Genomic DNA, 16,398 nt, shown 5'->3' with positions numbered 1-16,398 from the left:
GTTTGAAAGGCAAATATCATTTGTTACTTGATGGTGTTCTAGAAAGAAATACAATGAGATCTTGAATTTATTTCCAATTCCTTGAGAAGAAATTTTAAGACAATTATGGGTTTACTGTTGATTTTTCTTTCTCTCTTCAAATTAGATAAAGGAACAAATGAATATGTTGGAGAAAGGCATGTTCCACATTGGGGTTGGAACTCCTGGGAGAGTAAAGGCACTAGTGGAGCAAGGTAGGAGAACAAGGAGAGTTTCCTCCCTTGGCATTTTCTATTTGGTCTCATGAGAAGTGAAACTTAAACTGCTTTTTTTGAGGTTGACATGAATGTGTAGATTTGGGTACTAAACTGTATGGTTCTGTTTCTTCACTTGTGCTATGTCAGTCAAAACAAGATCAGGGTTCTGGTATTTTGTTTTATGATCACTTTGGGTTGGCATAAGCCAGTATTAGCAGAGAAAGGCAGAGAAATGCTTCCTCTCACCTGCCAGTCAGTGCTTATTCCCTCTTCCTGCTCCCTGTGCAAGCCCAAGAGTCTATGTGGCAGCTCAGTGAAATTGCCCCAATTAAACCAAAACCAGCATGCACACAAAGTCAGGTAATGAGCAGGCAGAGGTGGGGGACTTCCTCTTTTGGCAGAAATACTGATTTATGCTGACTTGAAAGTGATTGCAAAACCATAGTGTGAGATTTAAAGCTCCAGGAAACCAAACACTGCAAGTGGATCAAAAGGGAACAGTGGCAGAAGTCACTGTATCATATGTTACTGTGAGCTTAGTGTAAACTTTTGTGAGGGGTGTAGGAAAGATCTGCTTGCTGATTTGATCTTATTTCTCATTTGCCTGTAATAAAAGTAATTATTCTCTTTAAATCTTTTAAATTTTGAGTATTTTTACTTACTCAATAGACAGCATGTACACAAAGAAAAAGAAACAACAAAGTGACAAGACGATAAGGCAATTCTTTCTATTCCTCTTATGCAAGACACTGTCTTGCTCTGACTGTGGTCTCTTGGTCAGGGACATCAGGCAGTGGGTTTGGGACTCTACTGCTCCTTCCAAAAGAGTGGTGTTGCTTCCACCAAGATTAAATGTTGGTGCTCAGCACATCAGCACATTGCCATGAGAGTAGTGAGGCACTGGAACAGGTTGCCAGAGAAGCTGTGGATGGCCCATGCCTGGAAATATTAAATTTTATCCCAAGTTCTAGTTCTTTTTTGACAGTTCAGTGTTGCAGTGCTGGGACACTTAGGGAAGGGAGAGGAATCAAAACTGATGGGAAAAAATGGTGAGCATCATGTAGAAGACCAGGGAAAAAAATAGGAGAACTTCTGAAAAGCAAGTTCAGAAAGGACCTTCTTTTTCAACACCACTTATTTGAAGGATAAAGAAATTCTTCAGCAGCACCACTGACCTGACTCATATTCACAGAGCACCCTGTCCTGTGAATTGCTGAACACTGTCTATTCCTGTTAACATCAATTTTCAGGTTAGGGTCCTTGTAACTTACCGGTGACATCAGCTGTGGAAATTCAATTCCTGTGGTTTCATCAAAAGGAAGCTTGAGGAATTACTTTCTGGCAGGATGTTAAGCTCTTGACAAGTCTGGCAGCAGTAGTTGTTCTGCTTTTGTTTTTATCTTCCAAAAAGGCATGAGATTATGTGGCTAAGGGAGTTTGCAGTGTCAGTGCATTAGTTTTCCAAGCATCAAATGCAGTACTTAAGTGTTCAAAGATTAGTTTCCTTGGAAACAGACAGCAAAAGATGTAAAAGCCAAAAATCATTTTGATAAGCACATGTAATATTATCTTGGTAATAAAAATTATGTTGCCTTTTTAGATGCCCTGTGCTTAAACTCTGTGAAATATATGATTCTGGATTGGAACTGGAGAGATCAGAAACTGAGGAGAATGATGGACATCCCTGAGGTATTGTATATGTTCTATTCTGTGTATTAAGTACTTCTGTTGGTAGCTCTCAGGTCTTGGTCAGTAAAGTTTTCTTTCTGTAAAGCTGTCTTCAGTGGGAAAGGAACACAAAGAAGTTCACATTGACTGAGAAGTCTGTACTCCTGGGTATCAAAATAATCTCCTGAGAAAGAGTTTTTCCTTTTCTGTTGCAAGTCACAGCTGTGACTTCTATGGTTGTGCTGTGAGTTTCACCTGGTTATGCTCCATGGATATTCTACCTGTCCCTAGGAAGTTCCTCAGCAGGAGGACTTTGTACAGAGTCCTAAACTTCAACAAATGAGAGAGATGGGCATCACCAAATGTGTGAAATTTAACAAAGGGGAGTGCTGGATTCTGCACCTGGAATGAGGCAGCCCTGGATGTACAGACAGACTGAGGAATGAGACATTGGAAAGCAGCACCCTGGAAAGGGACCTGGAGGTCCTGGTTGATGGAAAGTTGAATCTGGCCTCACCTGGAATATTGTGTGTAGTTCTGGTCACAACATAATGAGGGTATAAAGCTGTTAGAAAGTGTCCAAAGTAGGGTCATGAGGATGGAGAAAGGCCTCGAGGGAGAGCCCTGTGAGGAGGGGCTGAGGTCCCTTGGGCTGTTCAGCCTTGAGAAGAGGAGGCTGAGGAGACACCTCATTGCAGTTATGGCTTCCTTGTGAGGGTGACAGGATGGGCAGACACTGATCTCTGCTCTGTGGTGACAGTGACAGGGTCTGTGGGAGTGGCCTGAAGTTGTATCAGGGGAGGTTTCAGTTGGATGTTAGGTTTTTCATCCAGAGGGTGGTTGGACACTAGAAAAGGCTCCCCAGGGAAGTGGTCACAGCACCAGCCTGACAGACTTTGAGTGTTTAGACAACACTCTCAGGCACAGGATGTGACTCTTGGGGTGTCCTGTGCAAGGCCAGGATTTGGACTTGATCCTTGTGGATCCCTTCCAACTCAGCATATGCTGTGACTCAGTGAAAAATTTCCTCAAAAACTAAACAAAACTATGGCCAAACGTCTATGTTTCTCCACCTGAGAGCAAAATAACATCACATGAGTAAATCTGCAGACAGTTCTCTTTTCTTTTCTTTCTTTGTTTCTTTTGACAAGAAGTAGGATACAAACAACTTAGACCCATCCATCACTTGTGCACTCCTTCTAAGATAATTCCCAATTCTTTCCAGTTCTGTAATCCAGCTTTTATATTTCTTGCTGTAACAAGCTGTGTTTACAGTCTGTGGTGGGGCATCACCTATTTCTAGCCAGATGAAGAGGCAGTTTCCTCCATTAATGCTTGTTAGAAAGCTCCCAATTTCCTGCACAGTGTCTTGAGGTTTTGTCCGTTTAGAGCAGGCCCATACATGGAAGGAATCTCCAGGGAAAAGATTGCATATAAACATTAAAAAAGATTGCATATTCTTTTGCATATAAACATTAAGCTGTTTCACAAGTGAAACAAATTATCAGTCATTAATCCATTTATGTACTTGTCTAAGTATTTGAATGTGCTGCATTTTACAGCCCCACATACACAAAACAAAACTAAAAAAATACATTGAAGAAATAATGTAGCAAAAAATCCCCTGCCTTTGCCTTTTTGGCGGCAAGGAGGCTCCCTCTTGTGGCTAATACATAAGGCTTTTTTGTATAATACATAAGGCTTTTTTTGTATGGGGCTTGCACTTACCTTTAAGTTTTTTAAAGAACAGAAAACATGAAATCACAGACAGTACAACACAAAATCACAGGCAGTACAAAAGGTGTTGATGGCAGTGGGATGGATTTTTTAAGTTAGCTGAAGTCAACATCAATAAAGTGGATCATAGGTGATCCACCTCCAAAAAATGAAATGATGTTGCCACTATTTCATTTTGGCTATTGCAAACCTCAAGTATATCTTTCAGCTCACTGTAGGCAGCATCATAGTAGTTCTGTGTGTCTGTCTAGAAATATAGGCCTAAAGTTGTGACTCCAAGTCTGTTTCATGAAGGCAAAATCCTAAGGCTGTCTTAGCATAAAAATTTAAAGCTTAGTTAAAGTTAAACCTGGGTAAGTAAGAACACTGGACCATCATATATTGTGTTAGGATAAGCAATAGATATTTGTGTGTGATTACAGAATAGTGAATACATAACAGAAAAGTCTTCAAACTGCTCTTGGCTCATGGAACCCATTATAAAGGAAGGTTTTTACATCTTGGGCTTTATAAGTGGAGTATTTAGCAGGTACTTATCCCACTGCAGACATCAGGCAGATTCCTTAAAGTTGTGTATAAGGAATGTCAAAAGCGAAAGACACCCAAATAATGTTTTGGTGATATCTTAACATCACATATGAACCAATGAGATGTTCTAGCAACTTGTGGGCTTCAAATATGGAATACAGTCCTAGTCAGCCTTTCTCATTTTATAGAAAAATGTCAAATACATGCTATGAATACTCATAAGTTGTCTCAAAGAGAGGAAATACAGTAGCAAAGGCAATTTTTAGAGTAGGCTGTTTGATGTACTAATTTATTTTACCTGTGTTAGTTATGGAGGCAAAATTGTACACTTAAAGTTAGAAACTCAGCATACTGGCCTATTTTCAGTGCAAATGTCAATTATCAATAATTTCTTTGCATACTTAAGAATTTTGCTGAATTTTATTGTTTTTAAACCAGAAAGCAAGAACAACTGGAAGCACATGCCCATTGTACTTGCTGTTTTGGTAGTCACATGATGTTCAGTGGAGAATTATGTACACAGAATTCTATTTATATTCTAATATATTAGAATATTATATAACATTATAATATAATTGTTATAATATTGTATTTATGTTTTAATAAATATATGAATTTAAAAGCACATAGATCATCCCACGTGGCAGTTCTATATGCCATCATATCCACACAAGGGATGGTGCCCTGATCCACTGCTGTCAGCTCCCTCAGCATCTCATTAGTTAATGCTGCTGGAATTTTTCATTCTCTGTTCCTGTGTGTCCCACTTCATTCATCCCAAACAATGGAGAGAGGAGGAGATGAAAGCTCCCAAAGAAACCACAGGAGAAGTGAATGAGTTTATCAGACTTTGTCTTGGCACACTGGAATTGACGTAAAGCATAAAGGTGTAAATAAAAATGGATTGTATACTATTTGATCTGACCAAAGGACAAGCTTCCTTTGAACAAAACCCAATACTGTATTTTTTGCAAACAATACACACACCAAGCCTTCAGTAAATTTGAAAATATGTTAAGTTTAAGTTGCATACGTCATGAAAATGAAAGGTTTGTGAGAAAATGACTTGTGATAGAAAGACAACTGTGTTCACCTTCATGTAGCACATCCAGTCTGAAATTGAGGCTGGCTGGGCTTTCTTACATCATTTATTCCTCTGCAAAGTGAAGGCATGAAAGAATATAATCCTGAGAGAAAACCTGCAAACAAGGGATTTGTAGGTGGTAAGAGGGAGCTATAAGGAAACTCTGGACTAAGTATGTTGATAAAGAATCCTGTGTTCCTTCTGAAGTATGAAGTCAATATTTACTCTGTAATACATTTGTTTTATCTTTAGATAAACCATAAGCCACGGCCATATCAGTGTCATAAACCAAAGTACTTTGTACTGCAGCACAGCAGACCTGACCTTCATGCTCACTTTCATTCAGGTGTCTCAGACAGACAGGGCTGTGCCTCTTGCACTGCCCTTCATCTGCTTTATGCCAATTGTTGCTCTGGAAAGTTCTGTGGGGATTGTGCAGCCCAGGATGGGCCTTTTGCTGTGGTATGCTTTATCAACTCTGCCAATGACAAACTTTCTGTAGCCATGTGAAAGGGGACTTCAGGGCTGCAGGGCAAATGATGGGTCTTTTAAAAACTGGCAGTGTTCTAGAGGACCTTGTATAGGAATCTCTTCTTTAATTTCTATGGTAAGGTGCCTGAGTAAATAAATAATAGTATCATTATCAGTAACTTCTTATGCTTTCTTGGATTTTCTTTTCTTCAGATAAAGAAAGAAACAATTGACCTACTGGAGAAGAGTATTATAAAGCTGTGCAGAGATGGATCTGTGAAGCTGGGACTCTTTTAATAATTTACAATCAAGGAAGTAATTTGCAGCTGCATTTTACTATTATCCTGGCTACAACTGAATTTTGACTTTTCAGAGGTCTCAATACAGAAGGCACATTGCAACTTTTTCTGAGTTTTCTTTTAATAAAAACCTAGATGTTTTGTTTGTAGTTCTAGTATTATTTTTCTTGCAGGAGCAATGTCATACTGAAACCAGAGTTACACTGCTTTCACCTGCTAGATTTACTACTACATGTCACAAGTAAGACTTTGAAGATGAGCAAATATGGGTGTGAAAGTTTTTGCACAGCTCAGTTTTCTGTTCCCTCCCTGTGCTGTGCCAAATGAGACGTGTATTTCTCTCATGAGAGTGGTAATCTACTTGCTCTTGGGGGGTCTTTGAAAAAGTTGTATGAATTTCAGTAACATGTTGAAAAGGTATTTTTCACCTATCTGTTCTGGAGCTAACCAAATGCTGCTTTTTGCTCTTACATGATAAATTATCTGTGCATTATACTGAGATTTTATTTTGGTTAAACTGTTGAAGTGTGCAAAAAGTATTCTTATGTTTGTCCATTTAAATTAAAAGGAGGTGTCTCTGGGTGATTCTTTTGTTATTGCAGATAGTAGGGAATGGATGGATTCTTTTTCAGAGAATGAGATGAGTAGAGATGAAGAAATCATCAGTATCTTGAAAAGCCATTGATCCAAATTGGATATTTTAAAAATTAGTTTTCCTTCTATGATAAAGAACACACAACCTTTTTACAACCTTTAATTGCATCTCAGTCAATAGCAATGAATGTAATAGGTTAAAAAAATTGGTTTGGTCTTCCAAAGCCATGTTCTCTGTCCAGTGCTGTCTCAGTCCTTCCCTAGTGAAATCCTTGTATGCCCTGCCTGTTAGCTGGGCAGCTATGGAAGTGAAGCGATAAGAAATAATGCATCTGAAATTACACAGAAATCCCAGTATAGCTGCCAGTATCCCTGCAAAGGAATAAGTCATAACAAATCCTAATGAGCTGTGGAGCAGAAAAAATATATCTAAGCTTTTCCAGGAGGAATGAACTGGACACCCTGATCAAAGTACACAATCACTTGATTGGTACAAGCTGATCATGGGGATCCAGGCACAAGTACAGGAAACAAGGAAAAGAGAGATCTAGTTAATAAGTAATTCCTCACCACAATGCAAGTTTGAGCAACAAATACAGTCTCCCAACAATAAAGACAGTATCTCAGCTGAAACACTCTCCAGCACAAGGATATTACTCCTTTCTCTCACCAAGAAGAAAATGAAAAACAAGACAAGTGTTGTTCCCAGAGAAGGAGAAGCCCAACCTTCCAGGTGTCCAGATAACAGTGCATTCAAACAGCAGAGGCTGCCAGCTTGGAAGCCCCAGCTCACCATTGGATCTGTGCTCTCCAGCTTCTTTCTGACAGGGGCATTCTGCCTCACTGTGGGAGTCTGCCTTGTCCTGTCTGCAAACAGCGTCAGAGAAGTACAGGTTGGTTTGGGAGTGCTGTTCTTTGATATTCTCTAAAGTAGAAACCAGGCCAGGTTGGAGAGAAAAGGCTTTGAGTTTTTGTTTTTGAATAAAGGTGATAGCAATGGCTTTATGCCTTGGACATGTGTCCAGCAGCTGGTATTCCTGTACAAATCTTCAGAGGCATCAATAAAATCTGAGCACTGGGTGGTAATATCTGAAATGTGGGTGATAATTACTGCCAAAATCTTGTCATTATCTTCTGGGGTTTTGAAGGGAAATAAGCAAATCCCTCAGACAGTGTTTGATATTATGAGAACATACATGTTTGCTGGGCAAAATCTTGAAATACAGGGAGCCCTAATGTTTAAATCCCTCCTGCAGAAAAGATTATTCAGACCTGTGGTGTTGTGAATAAACTCCTGTTTGGAGCCAGCACTGAGCACTACACCCAGGCTGTTCAGTGGGATGGGCCATGATGCATGTGGGGATTTGTCAAGCATTGCTTGGTCAGCCAGCCCAAGGTGCAGGAGTGTTCTTCACTCAGCACTCCTTTGCCGAGGAGCAGACGTGAAAGTTCTGCAAACCAAAAGGCTTTAAACCAGCTTTAAAATAGGGATACATTTTGTGGTTGTTCATTGAGGCCAAGTCCTCACTCTGCCTCTTCATTTTCAACAATGTTTTTGGCTGTCCAGGGTCACTTAGAAGAGAACAGCTCTGAGAAGCCTTGAACCTAAACTACTAACCTTTCCCTATGAGCATGTTCTTTGTGACAATATCTTTGCTTGTTCACTTCTCTGACAGATAGATTATTCAGATAAATGCTCAGATTGCACAGAGCTCCGTGAAAACTCCTCTAACTGGAATAAGGAATGCCACTGTTCTATTAATTTCACGCTAAAGGAAGATATATTGGTAAGTGGGTGCAAAAACCAGCTCAGGTTGCTGTGTACCACCTGTTACTTATATCCCTAAATGATAAAAGACAGTAATTCTGTTCTCTAGAGCTCCTGACTAAATTTGCTTTGTACTTTTTCAGAAGATGTAATGCTCAAAATTTTACACTTTTGCCTGTGTTGTTCATTTTGGTATTTGTAATCAAGACCAGGCCCCTTGGTTGGGAGATGCCCAAGGAGAAGAAGGGGGTGGAGGAAATGGTGTTTGATTGTGGAGGTGACCTCTGTCTGTCTCTCTCTGAATCAGAGGCAAAGCCTTGCCCTGGGCCTGAGATTGGTTGTTGCTGCCCTGCTAAACTTTCAAGTGAGAAGGAAATCTGAAGCTCTGACCACTTTACATAAGTAGACCCCTGTAGTCATTTTTACAAGAGTTGTGCTGCTAATCCCCAAGGTCCTTGAAATAATTCAAGTTCTAGCAATGTGATTCTGAAGTTTCTTTTGGAAAAAATATCCCTAATTTCCTTCCTTAAACTACCAGATCATGTTATTGAGACTGTTAAAATTCTTCACGTTCTGCCAAAGAGATTTTATACTTAGCACTGAATAAATGATCCCTTAAAATGACAGTGTAATTTAAAGTCACTTTAGGATTCTTCAGTATTGAGAAGGCTGTTAAAATACTTTGTAATTCTTCAGATTACAGTGATGTTTGAGATGAGAAGTTAATTTAACTGAGTAATGGGTTTTTTGTAGTTGCATAATTACCTTTCATGGATGATTTGCCTGTCCACCATTCTTCTTTTAATGTGAAGGTTTTTGTGCACCTTCTTTAATGGAAAATGAATGTCTGTCTCTGCAATATGATTCATAGTCTTTGCAAGTTCATGGCCAGCCATGCCATCTTGAGTAAAATAATTACCAGGTTTTGTTTGGTGATTTAAATTATGTTCAATTTTGTACCAAAACATAAAAACTTACAGTTAGGGTAAAGATTAGATTCTAGCCCCTGACTGCTGTATTGCTTAGGGTGTAGTTACAGACATTTTAATATGAGTACTCTCCTCCCCTCTTTTTTAGCAACTAATAAGATTTCTCATTGCCTTCATGAACTCTCCTTATTGAAGAGATTTATCCTTGGATTCTAGGGTGATGTTTTTATGTACTATGGTCTGCAAAACTTCTATCAGAACCACCGTCGATATGTGAAATCAAGAAGTGACGCGCAGCTGTTGGGCCGAAATGTAAATGTGAGTTTTCTTTTTCTGTTGTGAGATCAACCGCACTTGCAGCAGGTGTGCCTTTGACCATATGGAGAACCATAAGTGTGTTTAAGTGGCTCTAGGGAGTAATAAAGTACAGATTTTCAGTCTTTTGTCATGGCTTTTATGCTTTTTGGGGCCTTTATGCCTAATAAGTTAATAAGAGAGGAAGGTTGAAGGGGGTGGGGGGTAAATAAAAGATGTCAGTCCTGTCTTGCAGTTCTCAAACCTGCACCTTGTAGTGGTGATTAAAAATACATTGTCTTTTTCAAATAAATATGCAGAAAACTTTTCCTTCTTGTGTTGTCAGTCTTCTTAGCCAGAAGAGTTTTAAGCTGTGCTAGGGAATTAAGTTATTCTAAGTCTTTAGTTTTTCCATCTGGCTTTGGAAGCAGAAAAGGAGCAGGAAAAGGTTAGTTCTGAAAGAAGTGATCATGTCGCATTCTAAGTATGCAATTCAGAAGTCTGAAGAGGGAGTAGACAGCATCACCTGCAGCAGACCTGCATAAGGAAACTGGAGAATGCAATCATGGCATTCAGGCTTTTACTTACAAATCTAAAACATATTTTCTTGGCTTAAAAGTAGCATTTCTTAATATACACATAGTCCACATGTCCTTTCAGTATATGTGGTGGTAGTGCCATGGTAATCTTTTTTTATAAAATACTTCTTACAACTCTCAAGACATGTTTCTCATTTCTATAAAATGCTTCTTAAAACTCTCCAGGTGTCCTGTAAGCTTGTTTGTTTGCATAAAGATGCAGCTGCTTTTGGCTTTTGTGCCAATCAGATACATAGCTCATTGGAGTTACTTGGAAATGTTTCTATGTTCAAACCTGAAGATTTATAGCTTCTAATAAAATGGGGTAGGAAAGATGTGGTAAGGCTGAGGACTTCTGATTTTCATTCTGTATCTTCATACATCAAGATTTGGCCTTGTTGACCTGCAGTAATTTGGCCAACTACATCTGCTGTTCTCCAGCACTAACTGAGCCCAGATCAGAATTAAAAAGAAGGTAAAATAAGGTAAACCAAGGCTTCACTGGAACATTTTCAGTTGTAGCAATTTTACAATAGCAGATCCCCAAACCTGTTTTTTGTAGTCTGGAGCTTACAAGTCGGCAGCAGAATTTGGTGAAGACCTTAAGTTTCTGTGCCTAGATATGAAAGGTGTTCCTGAACTACAGCCCCATTCATTTGATGTCTCTCTAATGTGACCAAAAGGTACTGGAGACTTAATTGTTCAGTGGCTTTTCAGAAGAAGGCATGGGAGGACACCAATTAAAAGCAAACCCCAGGTCTGTGCCTCATTGTTGTGTGGGCTTGCATGCAGATCCAGAGGAGCTACTGCGCGCCCTTCAGCACCTACAGGAACGGGACCCCGATGGCGCCGTGCGGGGCCATTGCCAACAGCATGTTCAATGGTACGTGGGACCTTCCTCTGCCCCTTCCTGACTCCCTCTGGAGACTAATCCCTTCCCCAGGCCAGGGCAGACCTGCTACTGCAAGGCCTCACTTTCTCCCATAAAAGGCTTTGTTTGGTGGTTCTGCTCTGATGAACGTGAGGCTCTGCTTCCTACTGTTTAGTAACTTGGCCCTTGTTTGGAAACTGAAGAAGATTTCTCATTTTCTAAGGCCCCTCTTCCATATAACTGTAGAGCAGGAGTGGGAATTTAGGCCCTCTTGAAACCAGGATACAACATATTTCATGTACTTCCTTGTTAAAAGCACATTCCTGTACAGTGATGGGAGAGCCCAGATTCTGCCTTCCCACAATCACATTCTTAGAAGGAGGGTGTTGTGGTTTTGGTTTGATTTGAGATTTGAGATTTCTTGGCTAGAATAGTCTTTCTTCATTCACTTAGGGAGAGAAGTCTGTTGTTAATGTTATGGAGACTTCTCTACAAGAAGACAGTTCTCTCCTGGCTCTCAATTTCTACGAATAGCAGCTGCCCGGGGAAATCTGCAATTATGAGATCCCTCCCATTCTCCACAAGCTTTTCCCACAGCTGTGTTTATGGGCCATGTCAACTTATGGGGTACTGTTTTAAAGATGAGCTATTTAAAGGCAAATTGTCTCATTATTTGTATTTGAAATCATCTTCTTCCTGGCAGCACAGGGTCTTCATCACTCTTGTCTCCTTCTCTGTTCAAACTTCTCATAGGATCACAGCTACTTTAACCTCTGCTTACTTTAGCGTGGAGGCATTTGCTTGATATCTACAATTTGAACACTTTGATCTCCCCATGCTTTCATGTGGGGAAAAGAGTCTTTTCTCCATATAATGTGCTAAAAAGCACATTCTTGTACCGTGATGGGAGAGCCCAGATTTTGCCTTCCCACCATCATGGGCTTAGAAGGAGGGACTCTCCACATTCTCCACTTTACTTTGGATCTTTGGATCTACTCAGTTTCATTTTTGTTCTAGAATGCTGGAAGCATACATAGTGTTAATTTGATCATGGATTTGATCATTGTAGTAATCTAGTGGGCATAATCTGTTTCTGAATACACTTGGGAGATTCAGAATGTATCTTTGGAAGGAAAAGCAACAAAAAAACTACAGGCTTTTCTCCACTACCCCATTGTTTTTGTCTTCCAGTTTCTACCACTCCTTGCTCTCACCCTTTTTTTAACCTGTTCCATGCAGCAGGTTTTGAGAAGGCAGCAGCTCTTTCCAAGCAGCTGCACCACCCACACCAGGGGACTTGTGAACGCCAGTTGCATTCAGTAACTTCTAGATCCATTTGATTTTTGTCTGCCTGCTTACCCACCTGCTGCTGGAAGTGGGATTTACTGGGCTGGGCTCAGACCTGGACTCAGACCTGGACTCAGGCCAGCAGAGCCCAGCTGTGTGCAGCCCACACTGTTCTGGAGCCTGGGAGGGAGAGTCAAGACAAGCAACTGAGCAGGCAGAGCTCAGAGCATTGCAATTCCCGTTAATGAAGTGGTGACAAACAGCTGGGGATGTGGTGGGCCACAAAATGAGCATTTCCCAGAAAAGTTTTAAGGAGCTGTGTGAACATAGGTTTTCTAGAAGGAAACAAAAGAAAAAGTATGTTTTCATTGATGCTTATGCAGCTGAGTTGTGCTTTTCATGTCTCCTAGAAGGCAACCCCTCCCCATCTGTATCATCTGATTGTCCCTGCCCATCATCCCATTGACCGCCTGGGGGTTTACAGAGCTGTTCATGCATCCTATAATATTTTTGCCTCATGTTAAACTAATCTATGTAGGAAAATAGTAATGGATAAAAACAAGTGCTGTTCACCCACTGAAACTGGATGGCATGGTTAGGCACAATTTTAACTAAATGGTTTTTTATTGAAGAAAATATTTGTGTCCAAGTTGGTAAGCAAGCTCTAACTGGCATAAAACTAAAGCAATTTTTATTTCCAAAGGACTGGATTCCCTTGATAGTGCTTTTATCTCTACCCTAGTCCCTGAAAACACATCATGTGCAGCAAAGTTTTGGGACAATTGTCAAAGAAATTCTAGGGGAAACTGGAACAGTAACTTCTGTAACTAGCTAGAGAGCTCAGAAAGTGATTTGCAAAGAAGGTGGTCCCACAGGAGTTGATGGACATGAGAAGCACGCACAACATACAGAGAGATTGGTAGGAAATGTTTAGTCTTTAAAACTTCAGTAGTTCTAAGACTCTGGTACCTTAGTTCTTCTAGTGAAATGTGCAGTGCTTCATTCACACCCGGGATGTTCAGATTTTCTATCCACTTGAAAAATGCTTCAATGTGCCATTTTTTTTTTTAGTCATGCTGGGAATTAGAATGACTGTCTTTGACTCACAGATGTTGCTTTTTGTATTCCCTGCAGATACTATTGATCTGTTTTACAATTATAACTCATCTATGATTCAAGTGCCACTGCTGAAGACTGGAAACAGTTGGTGGACAGACAAAAATGTGAAATTTCGCAATCCTGAGTCATCCAATCTCTCTGCTGCATTTGCAGGTAAGAATGGTTCTGCCGGTGGTCCTCATCTTTCAATGGCTTCTTTATCTCCCCCTTCATATGTCTCCCATTCTCAGAAAAATCACCTTTGGGAGGAATAGCAAGAAAGCAAGTTGAAGAAGCAGGGTTTAGAGGGTGACTGATAGCAGAAGGCACATTTAGCCAAAATACCACCTTTTAACTTTTTTAATCAGTGACCACAGAAATTGAGAAAAAATGGTTTTGGAAGACTGAAGTTAACCCACATCAACACTGTTCTTTATAGTTTCTTGCAATGCTTAATCTGTCCAGAGACAGCAAGGAAGCAGTTGCTTTTTTTTTTTTTTTTTTAATTTTTCCTTTGAACACATCTGTGAAGGAGAATTGCATGTCCCATCTTTCCCTCATGCCTTTGCAGATTCTTGGCAGTTGTGAGACATGAGAGGCTGCCTTTGTCACTAGTTCTTTCAGACTTGTTTCCTACGGATGTTTCCTTGTTATGGTTGATCTCTATTAAATTGGAAGTAAAAGATGCCTGTTGTGGATCAGGGCAGTGCTGAGCTGGGTGCAATATGCAAAACTAATGATCTAAGTTGTTTTCATGGGACAGATTCTAAATGTCCTAGGCTGTACCATTAGGCTGCAAAAAGGTGCCTTTCTGGTTATACAGGAATATATTAATGTGTAAAAATGAAGGCAAGCTCCTCATTATAGAGAACATATTGCTTGCTGAAGAGACAGGAATCCAGAATAAACAGCATTTTCACTTGTGCAAGTCACTTTGTTTCTCCTTTGAAGGAGAAGATTCTAGTGTGTAGCATTGAAGGTTTTAATGTGTAGCAGCCCCTGGGTACTGTTAAACTGTAAATTCATGTTTGAGGTGAGTGGACATGTTTGGAGATGCTGTTACCTGGCATATATATAATTTTGGACAGTATCTCATGTCTCTTCCACAGCTCATATTCCGTGTTGGTTGTGTGAGGCCCAGAATCTCAGCAACCACCTTTTTTACTGACAGTGTCTTTCCTGCTTTTGCTCTTTGTGACCAGGCACAGCCAGACCTCCTTACTGGCAGAAGCCAGCGTACCTGTTGGATGAGGAAGATGAGAGGAACAATGGTTATGTGAACGATGACTTCATTATCTGGATGCGAGTGTCGGCCTTTGCCACGTTCCGGAATCTCTACCGGCGCCTCAGACGCGTTCGGGGCTTTGCTGAGGGCCTGCCAGCAGGGAATTACACTTTCAAGATTTCCTACAGTATCCTTTTACATTCCCCAGGGCTCCCAGAGAGTTACAGTGACATGGAGGTGAATAGGATTTGTGTGGGCAACTGGCAAAGAAGCCATGCAGAACACTCTTGTGTCAGGAGAGCCCTCAAGGGATTGGGCCATGTCCTGACTGACAAGAGCTTTTGTTGGTGATCTGTCCCCTCACAGCCAACAGTGGGAACTCTGCTGACTAAAGCACTCCTTTTGTCAGCAGGAGTTGTGTCAACATGACCATAAATTCCTCTTCTTTCTCAACTGATAGAAATGTGGTTATAAATGTTCTGTCATGGTTCTATTCTGAAAGCTTCCATGGGAGAGGCGAAAGGTAAACTCATATAACATTCTGGCTACATCATATTAGGTAGAGCTGAGCACTTAGCCTCACAGAGACTATGTGGAATATCATGATAAGCTTCCCAAAAGGCCCATTTTCAACTGAGCTTTCATAGCAAATTAATGCAGTAGCAGTCCTATAAATTATGAATCTGAAATTTACAATGTTTTGAAAAAGGAAGTATTTCCACATGCACACAAAGACCATATCTAAAATAACTGGGTTTCTTACCACCAGCTGCCTACCACCTCCCAAAGACCAGCTGGGTTTTTGGATCCAGAATAGCAGAAACATCACCAATGAGTTAAAGGAGTTTTGGCAGCAAATGCAGACCTCAAAACTCTTTATGCCTTGGAAAGCTTTTTGAGCATTTAATGTACACTTTGTTAGTGAAATCTTAACATCCTTCTCTCAGATTTCCCTGTTACCAAATTCAAGGGGAGGAAGCATGTGATTCTTTCAACCGTGGTGTGGAGTGGTGGAAGTAACCCATTCCTGGGAATTGCCTACCTGGTTTCTGGCACAGCAGCAACCCTGGCAGGTTTTGTCATAACTGGCATCCACTTAAAGCTCAGGAAGAAGAAAACATACTTTCAGAAGCAATAAGGTTCACCTTTCTGAAGAGAGACAGAAGTGTGCAGTGAACAAAGAAGGTGCAGCACAGACCTTTCAGTCTTTCCCCTGAGCTCTGGACCATTTTCAGTGTCAGGTTTGGTGAATGTAAGCAAAGTGAAGGACAGGGCTAGTCCATCATCTGAAACCAAACTTACCTGACGTGCCATTCTCATTAATGTACATGTGAGCCTAAATTTGTTTCCTAGGAAAATTTGTTTCCTTGTAGTGAGATGGGTTTCAAACAGTAGATAGCACAGCAGATTAGAATTGCAATGGCAAAGAAATTATGTGGTGCCAATGTCTGGCCAGAAGTCAGGGTCCATATTAATTTCTTATTCAGCCCCATAATTCAGACAACATTTCTCTTAACTGGAATGGAGCTTTGGATGGGTAAAAAGTGAAGTCTTGATCCAACAGAAAGCTTGAATAGGTAGAACTTATTGCTAAAATCTGCTTGTGGGCCACGTACATGTGCTTAATGGCTTGGCTTGGGTTTTATATACCTTTTTCAGCTGTGCTGAAAAAACAACCAGTTTATATCAGTGCATTCACTCCAATTTGACACCTGATTTGTGGTTGAATAC

General features: G+C 40.4%; 2 protein-coding genes across 3 annotated transcripts in view; both read left to right on the top strand.

The window, feature by feature from the left end:
* CMSS1 (cms1 ribosomal small subunit homolog) overlaps window positions 1-6,636 on the top strand; it is a 225,370-nt gene extending 218,734 nt beyond the window's left edge. For both annotated transcript variants that reach the window (XM_058825537.1, XM_058825538.1), the window contains 3 exons: window positions 146-233; window positions 1,837-1,925; window positions 5,938-6,636. In XM_058825537.1, coding sequence (XP_058681520.1) covers window positions 146-233; window positions 1,837-1,925; window positions 5,938-6,021 — 261 coding nt within the window. In that variant the 3' untranslated portion in view covers window positions 6,022-6,636. The remainder of the gene's footprint in view (window positions 1-145; window positions 234-1,836; window positions 1,926-5,937) is intronic.
* A 661-nt stretch (window positions 6,637-7,297) lies between these two features.
* LOC131554711 (cell cycle control protein 50C-like) lies at window positions 7,298-15,805 on the top strand. Its single transcript, XM_058800266.1, has 7 exons — window positions 7,298-7,510; window positions 8,294-8,404; window positions 9,531-9,632; window positions 10,979-11,069; window positions 13,479-13,616; window positions 14,645-14,854; window positions 15,615-15,805. Exons 1-7 carry the CDS (start codon window positions 7,298-7,300, stop codon window positions 15,803-15,805), a joined length of 1,056 nt encoding a protein of 351 aa, XP_058656249.1.
* The last annotated feature ends 593 nt before the right edge of the window (window positions 15,806-16,398 follow it).

This window comes from Ammospiza caudacuta, chromosome 2 (genome assembly GCF_027887145.1).
Source record: "Ammospiza caudacuta isolate bAmmCau1 chromosome 2, bAmmCau1.pri, whole genome shotgun sequence".
In the NCBI taxonomy this organism is placed as follows: domain Eukaryota; kingdom Metazoa; phylum Chordata; class Aves; order Passeriformes; family Passerellidae; genus Ammospiza; species Ammospiza caudacuta.
Note: the sequence above shows the minus strand (reverse complement) of the source record. Positions and strands in the feature narration are given on the sequence as shown.